We start from the raw sequence: 14,283 nt of genomic DNA on the forward strand, positions 1-14,283 counted from the left end.
CTCCAGAAGTACAACTATGTATATATGTATAGGTTTAGAGTTGATCTCTGGTTTTAGAATTTATTACTAATGATGTATTTGGATTTATTTGATACCAAGTCCTCTAATAAATCTTGGTACAGAAAGAAAAAAAATCCAGAATTGGAATGCTGATTCTATAAGTTTATTAAAACAGAGGGCATGCCATCTTGATTCATAATTTATAGCTTTAGATACTAACCATGTCAATTGAAAAAGGAAAAAATATATAAGGAACCCCACTCTTAAGAGAAATCTCTATGCTAAATGTTCTGCTGAGTGAGTAGAAACCCTGGTTCCTTAAAAGTGTGGAATCTAAAGAGGAAAAGATGGGTAGACATGGGACAGTCAGATACATAGCTCAGTACAGCAGAAGGGGAAATGTGTGGAATAAAGGAAGAGAGCCTTAATGTGGAGCCGGCCAGTTTTCAGGACTCATAGAGGAGGGAGCACCAAACTAGACCTTAAAGACAAACTGAGCCGGGTGCCAGTGGCTCACACCTGTAATCCTAGCTATTCAGGAGGCTGAAATTTGAGGATCACGGTTCAAAGCCAGCCCGGGCAGAAAAGCCCATGAGACTCTGATCTCCAATAAACCACTAGAAAACCGGAAGTGGAGCTGTGGCTCAAGTGGTAGAGCACTTGCCTTGAGCTGAAGAGCGCAGGGACAGCGCCCAAGCCCAGAGTTCAAGCCCCACGACTAACCAAAAAAAAAAAGACAAACTGAAATTCTGATGACTGAAAAGTATGAACATTGATACAATTTTAAAAAGCAATATGCAAAGGCTTGAGGAATGTGTCTTACAAAACAGTGCTCAGAGAGGTGGTTTGGAAGATAAGGAAAATTGATCAAAATGTCTATTTGATCTTTGAGTGGTGGAATGGAGATAAAATTTATGAAACTTATACCTCATGGACAAGTAGAGAGTCAACTAAGATTTCTATGCTTTTAAGTCAGATGATCTGGTTTCTTTGTTAGGACAGTACCTCTAGCAGGCAGGTAGAGAGTGCATCAAACACTGGAGAATGGAGACTTGATAGAGATAGTTACTGTTCTAGGAGTAGCTCTTATACAGAAATATTTTCCCAAGTTTGTTCTCGGGCATTCTTTAAGTACTGTCTTGTACACTTTGTCCTTTTCATTCTTCATATAACTTTATTCCTATGTACCTAGGCAGCCTGTTTATGGTTGCAAAGTAAGACTTTGAACCCAGGTCTTTAACTTTCTGCAAACTAACTTGGAAGTTGTTAGTTTTAAACAAAACTAATTTAAATACAATTGTTTTTCTGAAAACATATATTTTTTTCTTTTTGCTTATGTGGTGCTGGGAATCGAACCCAGGGCCTCAGGCATGCAAGGCAAGCGCTCTACCACTGAGCCACCTTCCCAGACCCAAACATACATTTTTTTAAAAATCAAAACTGACTTGCAAATCTCCCCTGAGCCTCATAGATGCATGCCTGCAGGAAAGTAGCAACTAGTTGAACATTTCAAGTTTCAAATGGAAGTTTTTTTTTTTCCCTTTTTTGGTAGAACTTCAGGGACTTATGCTTGTTAGGCAGACTGGCCTAGAATCAAGATCCTCTTGTCTCTGCATCCTGATTAGTTGGGAAGCTGGGATTATACCAATACACTCAGTTTAAAGTTTGCTATATCTGATACAGAGATATTAAAAGTTAAAACCAACATTTCTTTCCTTTTATATGGATTCACTAGGATCACCAAATCCTAGTACCTCATAACCTTAGATTATTGCAACAGTCTGTACTGGTCTTATTTCCTTTAATATTGTTTTTTCCAGTCTTTAAAGCTTCTACAAACAGTTTTTGGATTGCTGTTGATTGCTATGGTTTAAATCTAATATATGGTTTGAAAGTTATGTGCTAAAGACTTCTTTGCCAGGTGATGGGCATTTGGGAAGTGATGAATTAGGCTTTCAATTTCATTAATAGATTAATGGCATTGATAGATTCATAATCTGATGGCATTATTGGAAGTTGGTAGAAACTAGGTACTGGGGCCTACTTGGAAGAAATAGGCCATGGGAGTTATGTCCTTAAAGGGTAAGTGTTGTTTTTGGCCCCTCCTTCTTTACTTCCTTGACTGCCTTGAGGTGACCTACCACTACCTCAGGTCTTAAAGGAACGAGGTGACCTTGGACTTAAACTCCTGGAACTGGGAACCAAAATAAATCCTTCTTCCTTGTAAATTGCTTCTTTCAGGCATTTCCCACCCCCCCCCCCCCCAAGTGACAAAAATCTAATTAGTGATGCTGGGAAATGAACTGAAGGTCTTGAAAAGCTAATAAAAACACAAGTTCTATTGCTGAGCCACTATCTCCAGCCTTAGAATTAAGTTGTTATTGGTGACAGTGCTGGTGTTTAAACCTGGAACTTCACAAATACTCACATGCTCTACCACTGAGCTACATCCCCCAGGCCTAGAATGAGTTTTCCCTCATGTAATAACTCAGCTGTAAATACTTCAATGGTTCCCTACCACCCAGAGTTAAAGTGAAGCTCCTTAATATGCCATAGAAGGGCAGTTGTAATTCTGTCCATTTGTTTAGGGTTAGTATTTTCTCTTTTAAACATTGAGCTCCAGTTATTATGAAATATTGGCCATGCCAGACTTCTGTTGTTTGTAATGCTTCAAATGTAATCTTGAAAACCTAATTCATGTCCTTCTCATCAAATGGCATCCTATTTCTCTTGCTATCTTTTTGTTGGCCTTGTTTAGTTTTAGAACTTTTTGACTAAGTTTACTTTCACCCTTTAGATTATAAGGCAAAAAATATTTTCGACTTGTTGACCATTATGTCAAGTGGGTACTACCAAGTGTGTCTGGCATTCAATATATATGTTAAACAAATAAATAAAAAAGAAAGATGCCAAAGCAAGGATGAGGATCACTGCGTGAGGTCCAGGAAAATGCCAATAGGTGGAAAGGAGCGAAATCAAGCAAGCCATAGTAGTTACAAGTGAAGAGATCTGTCACAGAGAAAAGATAATTTCTTTTGCTAATATCTAAAAACAGCTGCAGAAAGGGAAAAAAGTCACAGAAATACAGAGAAAGTAAGAATGAACATTTGAGAGAATTCATATTAGATAGCATCTCCTCAAAAAAAGCAGGAGCCAAAATCAACTTGGAGGGAGAAGTCAGCAACTTCAGAAATGTGAACATTACTTTTTGGTTGGCTAGGGGTAAAGAATGAGAAATCTAATGCAAAGAAAAGACGAACAGGACTATGGACTCACAGAGGCAATAATCACAAACAATATAGAGCAGTCAATACGATAATGTGATTTTTTTTTTTCTTGTATGAGTACTGGGGCTTGAACTCAGGGCCTGGGCCTTTTTTGCTTTTTTGCTCAAGCATGGTGCTTTCCAACTGAGCTACACACAGCTCTATTTATGATTTATTTTTCTGGTTAATTGGAAATAAGAGTTTCATACCTGCTGAGACTAACAATAACCTCAAATCTTAGCCTCCTAGGATTATAGGCATGAGTCACCAGCACTTGGTTATAGTATGATTTTTTTTAAAAGGTATGATTAAATACCAGGGTAAAAATGAGGAAGACAGGCCAAGTTACCCATTTCAAGGGCCATTTATAAATCTGACATCAAACTGCAAAGTAATGCTGCTTCTATGCATTTATATCCTAGTGGTCTACGTGACCTGGCTTGGGAAGATTGGAACTGATTATAGATATCAAAGCAGGAATTGCCAGAATGCCATTCCATTTCCTACAATTCCTGGAAACTTATGAAATGTTTGGGTCATCCATTTCCCTTTTTGGGACTTAACTGTTCCCTAATCTCTCATTGATAGGGATTCTTCCATCAGGACTACCTACAATGACAGGGAAGCAAGAGAAGAGAAGAGAAGAGAAGAAGAGAAACTCACTAAGTGCAAAAACATTACTGAGAAGACAATAAGTCTGAAAAAGTTTTATTTAATTGAAGATCCAAATGTCCTGGAACATGGAGAAAAACTGTCCAAAGACAGAAATGGGGGCTAGAGCTCACAGGATAGTGCTATTGAGGACAACAAAGGTGCAAATGCAAAAGGAGAAGCAGCAGCAAAACTAGCCACCAGACCTTAAAGAATGTTAAGGCCTTCATGGGTCCCTTGCAGTAGGAAAGATTCTATGCATCTTTGGATAGGACCTTCATTGTTAGGACTGTCCATAGGAGATGACTTGCATTGGTTCTGCTGCTTACATTCCTGGGGTCTCAGCTACTTTCTTTGTTGAAATGTTACCTCATTAGATAAGACTATAAGGTATTTTTCAAACATAAAATTATATTTATAAAAAGAATACTTTTTGTTAAAATATGTGCTATAAATTATTGAAACAAGTAATGAGGAAGAAAAAAAAGGGATTTGCTACTTGAATTGAATATAATAAATAAGGACTTTAACTGTTAGACCAAGTTTTAACAATTTTAGACCTTGATACATGCTTTTAGTTTTTATTTAGTTCTCTTTAGATGAAAAATATTCCAAGTATTCCTGAAACTTTACAGCAAATCCAAGCATAGCTCAATTACTTAATTTTTAACATAATAAGTCAGAGATACATCCTTGTAGTTTCTAAGGTAGAAAAATATAAGCAGCCATTACTCTTCAGCATTCGGTAGGAGATAGTACTTACGATTATATTTTCAATGAATTAGTGTATAGGAGTAATTTCTATGTATTTGGAAAATGTGTTTAACCATACCTCAAATCATCCCTGTCTACAGCAAATTTGTTGTTTGATTGAACACATTGATGAAATCACATAATTCCTATTGTGAAGATTAATTTGGATTCACTTTTGATACGAAAATGTAAAGGAAAATTTTCTGTTTAATGTGATTTTTAAAAATACATTAGCAAAAATCCTAAGTTGTCAGAAGACTAAGAAAAATCTACCATTGCTGAAAGCAATATATTGTCTACTGTTTTCTGAAACGTTAACATAATCATTAGTATAAAATGTATGATATATGTTTAGCTGGAAGAGGAACTACAATGGATTTATCTGATGCTTTTGGACTATCTGTTCATATTTTGGACTGTATGTAACTAGAGTGTTCACTCTGGCTTAGGAGCCAGCCCTTCTGAACTAAGTAGCCTTACTTGCAATCTTACTGTCTCTACATAGCAAAGTAAGACTACTCTTAGCAAAATACTGAAAATAATTAAGTGTTCTTCTCAGGCAAAAATGTATTATAATGGATATTTTCATAACTAACTTGGAATAACAAAACCAATAATTATTCCTTTAATGAGTTTTAGAAGACAAGCAAAACCATCACAGCAATTGCTCTACATATGCAGAAATAATCTAACGTTTTTGTGCATAATTATTACAATACATCTGGCAATTATATAAAAATACAGTTCCATCAATATGAAAACATGTGTAGAAGGTTTTCTGACAAGGGAAAAAAAAAAGAGAAGAAGAAATAGAGAGTGCTCAGGGTCCATGCCTATAATCCTAGATCTGGAGGATGGCTATTTGAGGCCAGTCCTGGCTGAAAAGTCCAGCAGAATCCATCTCCAAAATAAAATAGCAAAAAATAGCACTGGGGGTTTGGCTCAAGTGGCAGAATACCAGCTAAGCAAGCACAAGGCCCTGAGTTTATACTCCAGTAATGCCAAGAAAAAAAAAAAAAGAAAAAGGAAACAGCATTCTAGTAGGTTGAATGGTCTAAAATAGAATTTTCTGTGCCAGTAAGAGAAGATGCCCAAGATATATTTATAAAAGAAGAAAGCATATCTATTCATATGTGAATTGAATAATCTCAGAAGGATATACAGAAGCCTGTTAGAATGTACATGATTCTAAGCACAGAAAATTTACTTTTTATTTTACACTATTTTTCATTGGTTGAAAATTTAAAACTATGGCATATATTATTTTTAGAGTATGACAACTTAAAAATATTAAAAATTAAAACAAGGAACTTCAATTATATCTTTTCTCCCTTGAATGAATCTATGATTAGACTACTGGCTGCTGGGCCAGTGGTTCATGCCTGTAATCCTGGCTTCTTAAGAGACTGACATCTGAGGATTGCAGTTTGAAGCCAGCTTGGGGAGGAAAGCCCATGAGATTCTACCTTTAATTAACCACCAAAGAGCCAGAAGTGGAACTGGGGCTCAAGTGGTGGAATGCTAGCTTTGAGCAAAAAAGCTCAGGGATACTCCTCAGGCCCTGAGTTCAAGCCCGAGGAATGGCACAAAAATAAAACAAAATGGAGGCCTTTTGAAAACAACAAAAGGTCCAAACTGTAAACAAATAACGAAACTAAAGTTGTTAGCATTACTGTTTTTCAAAACTTCTAAGTTCCTTTTCTCCTCAATAGCACCAATATTCTATTTATTTAGGTGTAAATTTGTATTACATCTTGATAAACATTTTCTAGAATAAGCTTGGAGGAAAAGATCGCCCTACATCCACATTCTGAGTAATTACTAACTTGTCTGTGGATTTAGACTACTGTGAAGACCACACCTCAAGCTTCAACTTTCTGCACTGGAAGAACTTGCAACAAATGCAGCCATCAGTCACTAACATTTCATGAGTCAGATGAAATGCTGGAAGGTACCTGGCACACTTAGCAACACTTCTTCCACTGGGAAGAACTTATAAGAGGAGACAGCTGCCAAGCTATTAAAAGCTATTGTTTTACTTATTTTTTATACTTCGAACAGAAGTATATAAAGTATATTTTTCTTTTAAAAAGAAAAATAACAATGAGCTCCCCCTACACTCTCTCTCTCTCTCTCTCTCTCGTCCTTTAAAAGTATAGAGAATAAAGTTGAGTGTAATGGTGTGTGCTTATAGTTCCAGTTACTAGTAAGGCAGAAGCAGGACGATTACTTTAGCCCAGGAGTTGGTGGCCAGCCGAGGCAACATAGCAAGACCCATCTCAAATGCAAAAACAGGAGTATAAACAATACAGTTCTTAGTATGTCCATATGAAAAAAAGCATGAAAAGACAAACATAAACAAGGATATAAAAAGTTATTCTGACCCAATCTGGCTGTGTTTGTAACCACTTATGCCATGGACTACATGTAGAAAAACAAAGGGCACTGGCCTGAAAATATGGAGGCCATGCTCTAATTAATAGTGTCATTTTGGATGAATCTCTAATAGCTTTTTGGGTCTCAATTTCTCAATCTGTAAAATGAAGGAGGTGATGAGAATGATCAGGAATGATCCTTCCTTTCTTGGCACCAAGGCTCTGCTTCTTGGAACTTGGACCTCCCACAATCCTAGTCACTTATCAGACCACTTTTTATGTTCTCCTCCTCCTCCTCTTTTCTAAACATTCTATATATGTTAATAAAAATAGGATTCGTGTGTGAAATTAAACATCTGATAGAGTTTATGGCAGGTTTAAAAGGTAGGATCTTGATAAAATCAAGTCATATATATTTTGATAAAGGAACTAGACTTAAGAAATGAAACTAGCCAGGTGCTAGGGAAACTCAGTTTTACACTTCTCAAGAGTTAGCTGTTAGCTCCATAACTCTGAGTGTACCCAAAGCATTTTTAAAGATAGCCTTAATTTCTAGATTTCAGTTCTATCTTCCCATTTTCCCACCTACACTTACTTGTCTGAAAGGGGAATTGCTACCATATTTGCCAATTCTTTGTTGAGGAGCTATCTGCTGTACTCTAGGAGGTTTAGCAATGTTTATGACCTCTATACACTAGTTGCCAGTAGCATTCCCAATCTTACACCTAACAAAAATGTCTCCAGACATTTCTAAATGTCCCAAGGAAGGCTTCAGCATGACATTATATATATATATATTATATATATATATATGTAATTATCTATCTATCTATCTATCTATCTATCTATCTATCTATCTATCTATCTATCTGTCATTTCATAGTGAAGAAACACCAAGACAATTCAGCCTAAGCAAGAGATAATGTAACATAATAAAACAAGTTTAATAAAAGCAATATACATGATACTCTAGTATTTATTAAATGTTTCTACCAAGTACTACTCATATCAGAAAAATACTGACTGACAACTCTGTAGTACCTGATGGTATAGATTAAAATATACCACATTTTTTTTCTGTCTGGTAACACATCCACATTCATTCTAACTTGGAAATAATTTAGAATACTACTAAGTAAATGTTCTATCCAGAAAGATAAAACATCTTTGATCTGGAGATTTCCAATACCTCTAGCATAAATGTGTACCTACCAAGTGGGCTAAAAATAGTATGACTATGACAGCTGAAGATGTAAATTAGAGTAGAAATAACATTACATTTAAAAGATACAAGCTGCTTTGGGCCCTTGTCCCATTCTTACAATATAACTTGAAAGATTACTTTAACTTCTCTGAGCCTCCTCAGTTTCCTTATCTGGAAAATGACTATAATAACATTTGCCTTGTATATTTCATAATGTTGGTGGCAAGATCAAAAGAAAAAATATAATGCAAATAATGAAGGATTCTAAGCATGAAAAATAAAGGAAAAAGTCAAAATACATAGGCATCACATACTCTTGAAAATATTTACCTTTTGAGAAGCTGAAGGTTTTTCCATTTTGGGCTTTTCCTTGGGAGTTAAAGGAGGTGATCGCTCCTTTATCTCTGGAGGCATTTCTCGATACAGTGCTAGAAGAAGGAATTAGTGTAATTAAGTTGAGGAACACTATTCTAAGGGAAACAAATGATGGAGGAAGGCAGATATAAAATTAAAGGGAAGTTGATACTCAATTTCTTGTATTTGTTACATACAGCAGATAGTTGTAATAATTGTTATGACAATTTGTAGTCTGACCCATTAGTTACCCTTGGAAAAATTTAATCAGCAGGATTTCAGAAATACAGAAGGTGTAATATCACTTACTGTGTGGTCATGTAGATGCTTATTTCTTTTTATCTCAATAGACACTTGCCAGGAACCTACTGTAAGTAAAGTTATCTACTAGGAAATGCCGGAAATGTGAAGATAATCCCTGCTCCCAGGGAGTTTACAATCTGGTCAGGAACAGATTATATTTTGTAATGTAAATAAGATGTGGCACTCTTTTGAGAGAGGGCTAGAGACAAAATACTGTGTGGATGAAAAAGAGAATTAAAGAAGTGTACATGTGACAGACTCTGAAGACTAAGGAGGCTTCTTCTAGGCAGAGTATAGAGAAAAGCTAATTTGGAAAGATAAAATGAAATAAGTAATTCTTACACATATGAAAAAACAATTTTTCTTATTCATTTATTCATTCATTTATGGCCTGGAAAACAGAATCTTGTTTTTTATCTCTTGAGCAAATATTACAGAGTTAAAAAAATTATTAGTTAAAAGATACTCTAAACTGAAATTCCTAAAATACATTTAATCAAAATTATATAAATAATAATGAGATATATTTACTGGCTTTACATATGGGTTAGTATTATTAGTGGGTTTGTGTCTTACATAAAAAGATGTTAGATGTGACTAAGGGAAACTGATTATGTTTGTCTTTCTAGTAGCTTAAGACACAAAGAGAATAAAATCTTCATAACAAGAAAACAATCTTTTTTAAAGGCTGTGGTTCTCAATTGAAGAGCTGGTAGAGATTCTGCTCATATATACACATAATCTTACTTTTAGTATTTGCAGATTTGGTTTCAGATTAAGATCAATGGAAATTCTTGCTACTATTTTCAGAATGCAACATACTTTTAAGAATCATTTTTCCTCTTATGCTAAAATTGGATAGTTGAGATTTTGTTAAACTTAGGTAACACTAGGGTAAAAAGAAAGTAAAACAACCTCCAACAAAGAAACTTCCAATTATTATATCCTCAGATATGGTAAGATTTTTCTCTATTTATTCTGCCATTCAATGCTTTTCCTAAGAATGTTAATGAATGACAAAAGAAAATATGAATTATTCTGGGACATAAGAAATTATGTCATTTGCAGGATGGTCACTACTTAAGACAAAGAATTAATTCTGTATAGCAATCTTCGCAAATATTCCATAAGCGTGGCTTTAGCTATTAGGAAAAATTCCCCTTTTGGTCTCTCAGGTAGCCCCCATGTCTAACTGCAGTTCTCTACTCCCTTTAGCAAATCTCTTCCCCTTAAAAGGACTAAACAGCCCCCAAATTACTTCTCTTTCACACTTACTCAATTCTTAATTTTCTCTGTACCACTATTTTAGTTATTTTTCTCATAAATAGTGAGTGATATAACACTATACTATACTAGAGGAATAGTTATGTTTAAAATTAAACTACCTAATGAAGAAAAATTAAAGCACAATGGAAGGATGACACTTTAGGGGAAGATTTTCAGTCATCTCTCAAAAACTCATCACTTTTAACTTCCTGATTGTCAAAATATCCAAATTCCTGCCCTACTTTCAGTGGCAGTTCTCATTCAGTTTCAACAGCTGCGATTAAGCAAGATTAGCTGGAGTTTCTAAATGAAGAACTGCCAAACTACACATATATATGTAGTTGTATGTATATATACATATATATATACACACACACATATACATTCATAGTTATATGTATTCTAGGTATGTCTATTACTGTAGGTATTACAGCCTATCACTCCTTGAAAGCATTACTGATTTTTCTTACGGTTTCCCAGCAATATGGTACTTTAACTTTAGTTTGTATAAATTATGTTTTGGCTTATCAGCATTGAAAGGTTATAGATATTTGATCTACAGTGAGTTGCTGGATGAGATTACAAGCTTTATCTCCTGACCTTAGTGTTGCACTTTTTTTAACACATCATCAAGTTAACTGGTGATAGGATACACATTTTCTGAGGAAGCATTGTACTGCTCCCTTTTCATCACAGTCTTAAATTATTCCTTTCATTTTCAGGCTCTCTGCGTTAATTGTATTTTCACCTTTCAAAGTCTAGTAATGAATACCTAGCTTTCAGATATTCATATTTGGAATTTCTTTGTTAGTTTTTTTTCCCTGAAAAAAGTGACTACTTAAAGTATGTGAAAATGCAACAATCTATTGTGCTTTTGTTTTTAGCAGATAAATTGCTAGGATTAAGGTATACAAAATGAAAGACTGGGAGTTAGGGAGCCAGAAATTCTACTGTGACATGAGAAGAGCTGACAAAACTGTGTGCAGCAGGTAGGAGGGTCAAGCTGGAGAAAACAGATAGCTTGAGGGGCAGGTCCCCTGGGATGACACTATTCCAATCTCAGAATGGAGCTGCTTTCATGCACAAGAATGCCTTGCCTTTTTACTTTTTTTTTTTTTTTTTGCCTTTTAACTTTTTGTATGATGAGAAGTGTAACATATACTGGCAAACATATGCAAAGATTATAAAGACAGTACATTAAAGGGTAGAAAACAATAAAAATCTTTGACAATTAGTTACACTATATTAGTAAACGAGGAAGGGGGCATAAAACTTACTTTCACTAGCCACATGATTAGCTGGAAAATAACCATCCTGTCCCTTTCCTACGCTGCCATACCACCAGTCTTCATTATCTTTGAAAAACACTCGGATAATGTCTCCTCGATGGATGGTTAGTTCATCTGATCGGCTGGCTGTGTAGTCATAAAGAGCCACTACCTAAGAGAGATAAGACCACCACAGCTTTATCACAACTGTGCCACAGAGAAACCCCCAACACTCACTTCCTCTTGCAGAAGAGCAGCTGAAACCAAAGCAGTACTGAGGCTGTCTCAAGGTTTGCTAATGGGATGAGGAGTGGTGGGAACACAGCAGGAGAAGCAAGATAAAAGACTGTGGGATTGAGAAATGGTTGTGAACATTTAACATACTAAGATTAGCTTCAAAATAGCAGATGCTAAATTTTTTTAAGTAAAGCAAATAATAACAAGCTACTACTACATCACTCACCTTTTTTTTTGTAATGTGTTTTATACTACACTTTAAAACCCATTCTCTGTGCTAAACAGATGAATCTAAAAGAAAATTCTTCAGGTTAATAGTTATATAAAAAAGAAAAAAAATGAATGGAACAATCCGATTATATAACTCCATTGTGATCATCATTTGATTTATCATTAATATCTTTTCTTGTGATTAATTTCTTTAGAAAAACATGTTTTAGTACTTCATGCAACCAATATACATCTCTGAACTACCTTTAAAAGTATCCTTGTAAAAGTGATTTTTGTTAGACACAAATTTAAAAAAAGAAAGGCCTGCCTATGAGAATCCTCTTGTTTGTATTGGTTCAACAATCATTGCATTTGATTACTTTCATTTGAAAAAAAAGCCAAAATAATATGGCATTGTCTATACGTTTAAAAATCCTTTATAGCATGTAAGGGGAGGGAGACTATAATTCACTTTAGATTTGATTCATGTATAAAGTAGGACATAAGAATGTGTATACTGGAAAATATACTTAACCAATTATCTCCTCTCAGATTAAAGAGGTTTGAAACTTTATAGTAAGTTTAAGCAACTGTACACACACACACACACACACACACACACACACACACACAAATCATCATGATAATTCTTTGCAATTAGTTTGAGTACTGATTCATTCACTCAAATTCTAATGTGAGTGGTGCTGGGGGCTAACTATACTGGCAAACAGGATAATCCCTAAGAGAGGAACCTATTTAAAAAGCTGTTCATGAGCATTAAGAGACCATTAGAACATTCAGGTAAAACAAGAGCAAGAATGTCTTAGACTTTATATCATGTGTGAGTGCAGCAAAGAGAAACCCCAAGTAGTTCAATATGGTACCTGAGAATCAAATTGAAGGACAAGGGAAGCTAAGAAGGAGTATTATTCCATCAGGAATAATAATGTCATTTGCAATGAAATGTATAGACCTGGAAAAAATAATATTGAGTGAAGTAAGTCAGGCTGGGACAAAGGTAACATATTTTCTCTCATGCAGAAGTTAGATGTAAAATATAAGCATTGCAAATATACACGGAACCATATGTATATATACACATAACCTGATTAAAATATTCGGGGAAAAGTTTCCATAATGTAACTCATTTGAACAATTAATAGTCTAACTTATCTTGCCTAAGGTATCTGGGGGACTAACTGGAGAAGGGAGACAGATGACTGGAGAGATGAATAGTGGGTGAACGCAGTCATAATACACAATGCACATATGTGTAAATGAAATTAGAAAACTCTAGGAAATGGAAGGAGCTGGGATAGATGGGGAAATGACACTGAACAAGATTCATTATACATGTAAATGAACATACTATAGTAAAATCCCTTTGTACAATGACTTGGAGATTATAAACATTTTTAAATGATTTCATTTCCATTTTTAATTTTTTTGTGTGTGTGGGAGAAGTACTGGTATTGGGGTTTAGATCTGGGGTTTCATACTTGCTAGGCAGGTACTCTATTGTTTGAGCCATACCCTTAGTCCTTTAAAAGCCTCATTTCTTAATAACAATGAAGGAACATTTGATCTTTATATTAAATAAAAAAAGAGAATAAAATGGTAATTGAACACCAAATTTAACAATGAATCCTGAGTTATCCAGAAGTATATTACTAAATATTCAAGTAAAACCTTTTCTAATGGTGACACTGGGGCTGTATTTCATTTATTTATTATATATATATATTATTATAAGGATACTGTACAGAGGGGTTACAGTTACATGAGCAAAGTAAGGAGTCCATTTCCTATCAAGCATTGTTACCCCCCTCCTTTATTTTTCCTTACCTGTATTTTATTTAATACAAATAAAAAAGTATATAGCACTGTGTTGGAGGTGTGAATCAGAGGTACAGCGCCTGCCTAGAAAATGTGAGGCTCTTAGTTCAAAACCTAGACCACAGGAAAAAAAAAAGTAGATAGCTCTACTTCAAGCATTATATGATAAAAACAGTGTCTCTTCTAATTATTTCAATAAGCATGCAAAAAAAACCCTAAACAGACTTATAAAAAAGAAATCAAGATCCTTTTGCTTCTAATGAATATTATCTGGATAATAGATTAAGAAAATAAAGATCTAACAAAGTAAATAATTGCATCATAAAGTTCATTTTCTCTATACCAAAGTATTTGTTGCTATCATACTATATATGTGAAGTTAAAATACCTTATCAAACAAGTATTTGAAAGTCGTTAATTTGAAATATTTTTTAATAAAATAATAAAGGACAATAAAATGTATATCAAATTATGAACCAAAAGAATGTGTGTTGTGTTTAATCTATTTCCAATGGAAAAATGTGTCATAAAATGCTCAGGTTGTCAGGCTGTAAAATAAG

The 14,283-nt window shown here is 34.7% G+C and overlaps 1 protein-coding gene across 5 annotated transcripts in view; it reads right to left on the minus strand.

The window, feature by feature from the left end:
* The window catches only part of Ahi1 (Abelson helper integration site 1), a 129,425-nt gene that overhangs the window by 14,148 nt on the left and 100,994 nt on the right, over positions 1–14,283 (minus strand). For all 5 annotated transcript variants that reach the window (XM_042688530.1, XM_042688848.1, XM_042688622.1 and 2 more), the window contains 2 exons: positions 11,450–11,612; positions 8,580–8,677 (listed from right to left, as the gene is read on the minus strand). In XM_042688530.1, coding sequence (XP_042544464.1) covers positions 8,580–8,677; positions 11,450–11,612 — 261 coding nt within the window. The remainder of the gene's footprint in view (positions 1–8,579; positions 8,678–11,449; positions 11,613–14,283) is intronic.

The sequence above is a fragment of the Dipodomys spectabilis genome, unplaced genomic scaffold (assembly GCF_019054845.1).
Source record: "Dipodomys spectabilis isolate Male_0828 unplaced genomic scaffold, ASM1905484v1 ptg000001l, whole genome shotgun sequence".
NCBI lineage: Eukaryota > Metazoa > Chordata > Mammalia > Rodentia > Heteromyidae > Dipodomys > Dipodomys spectabilis.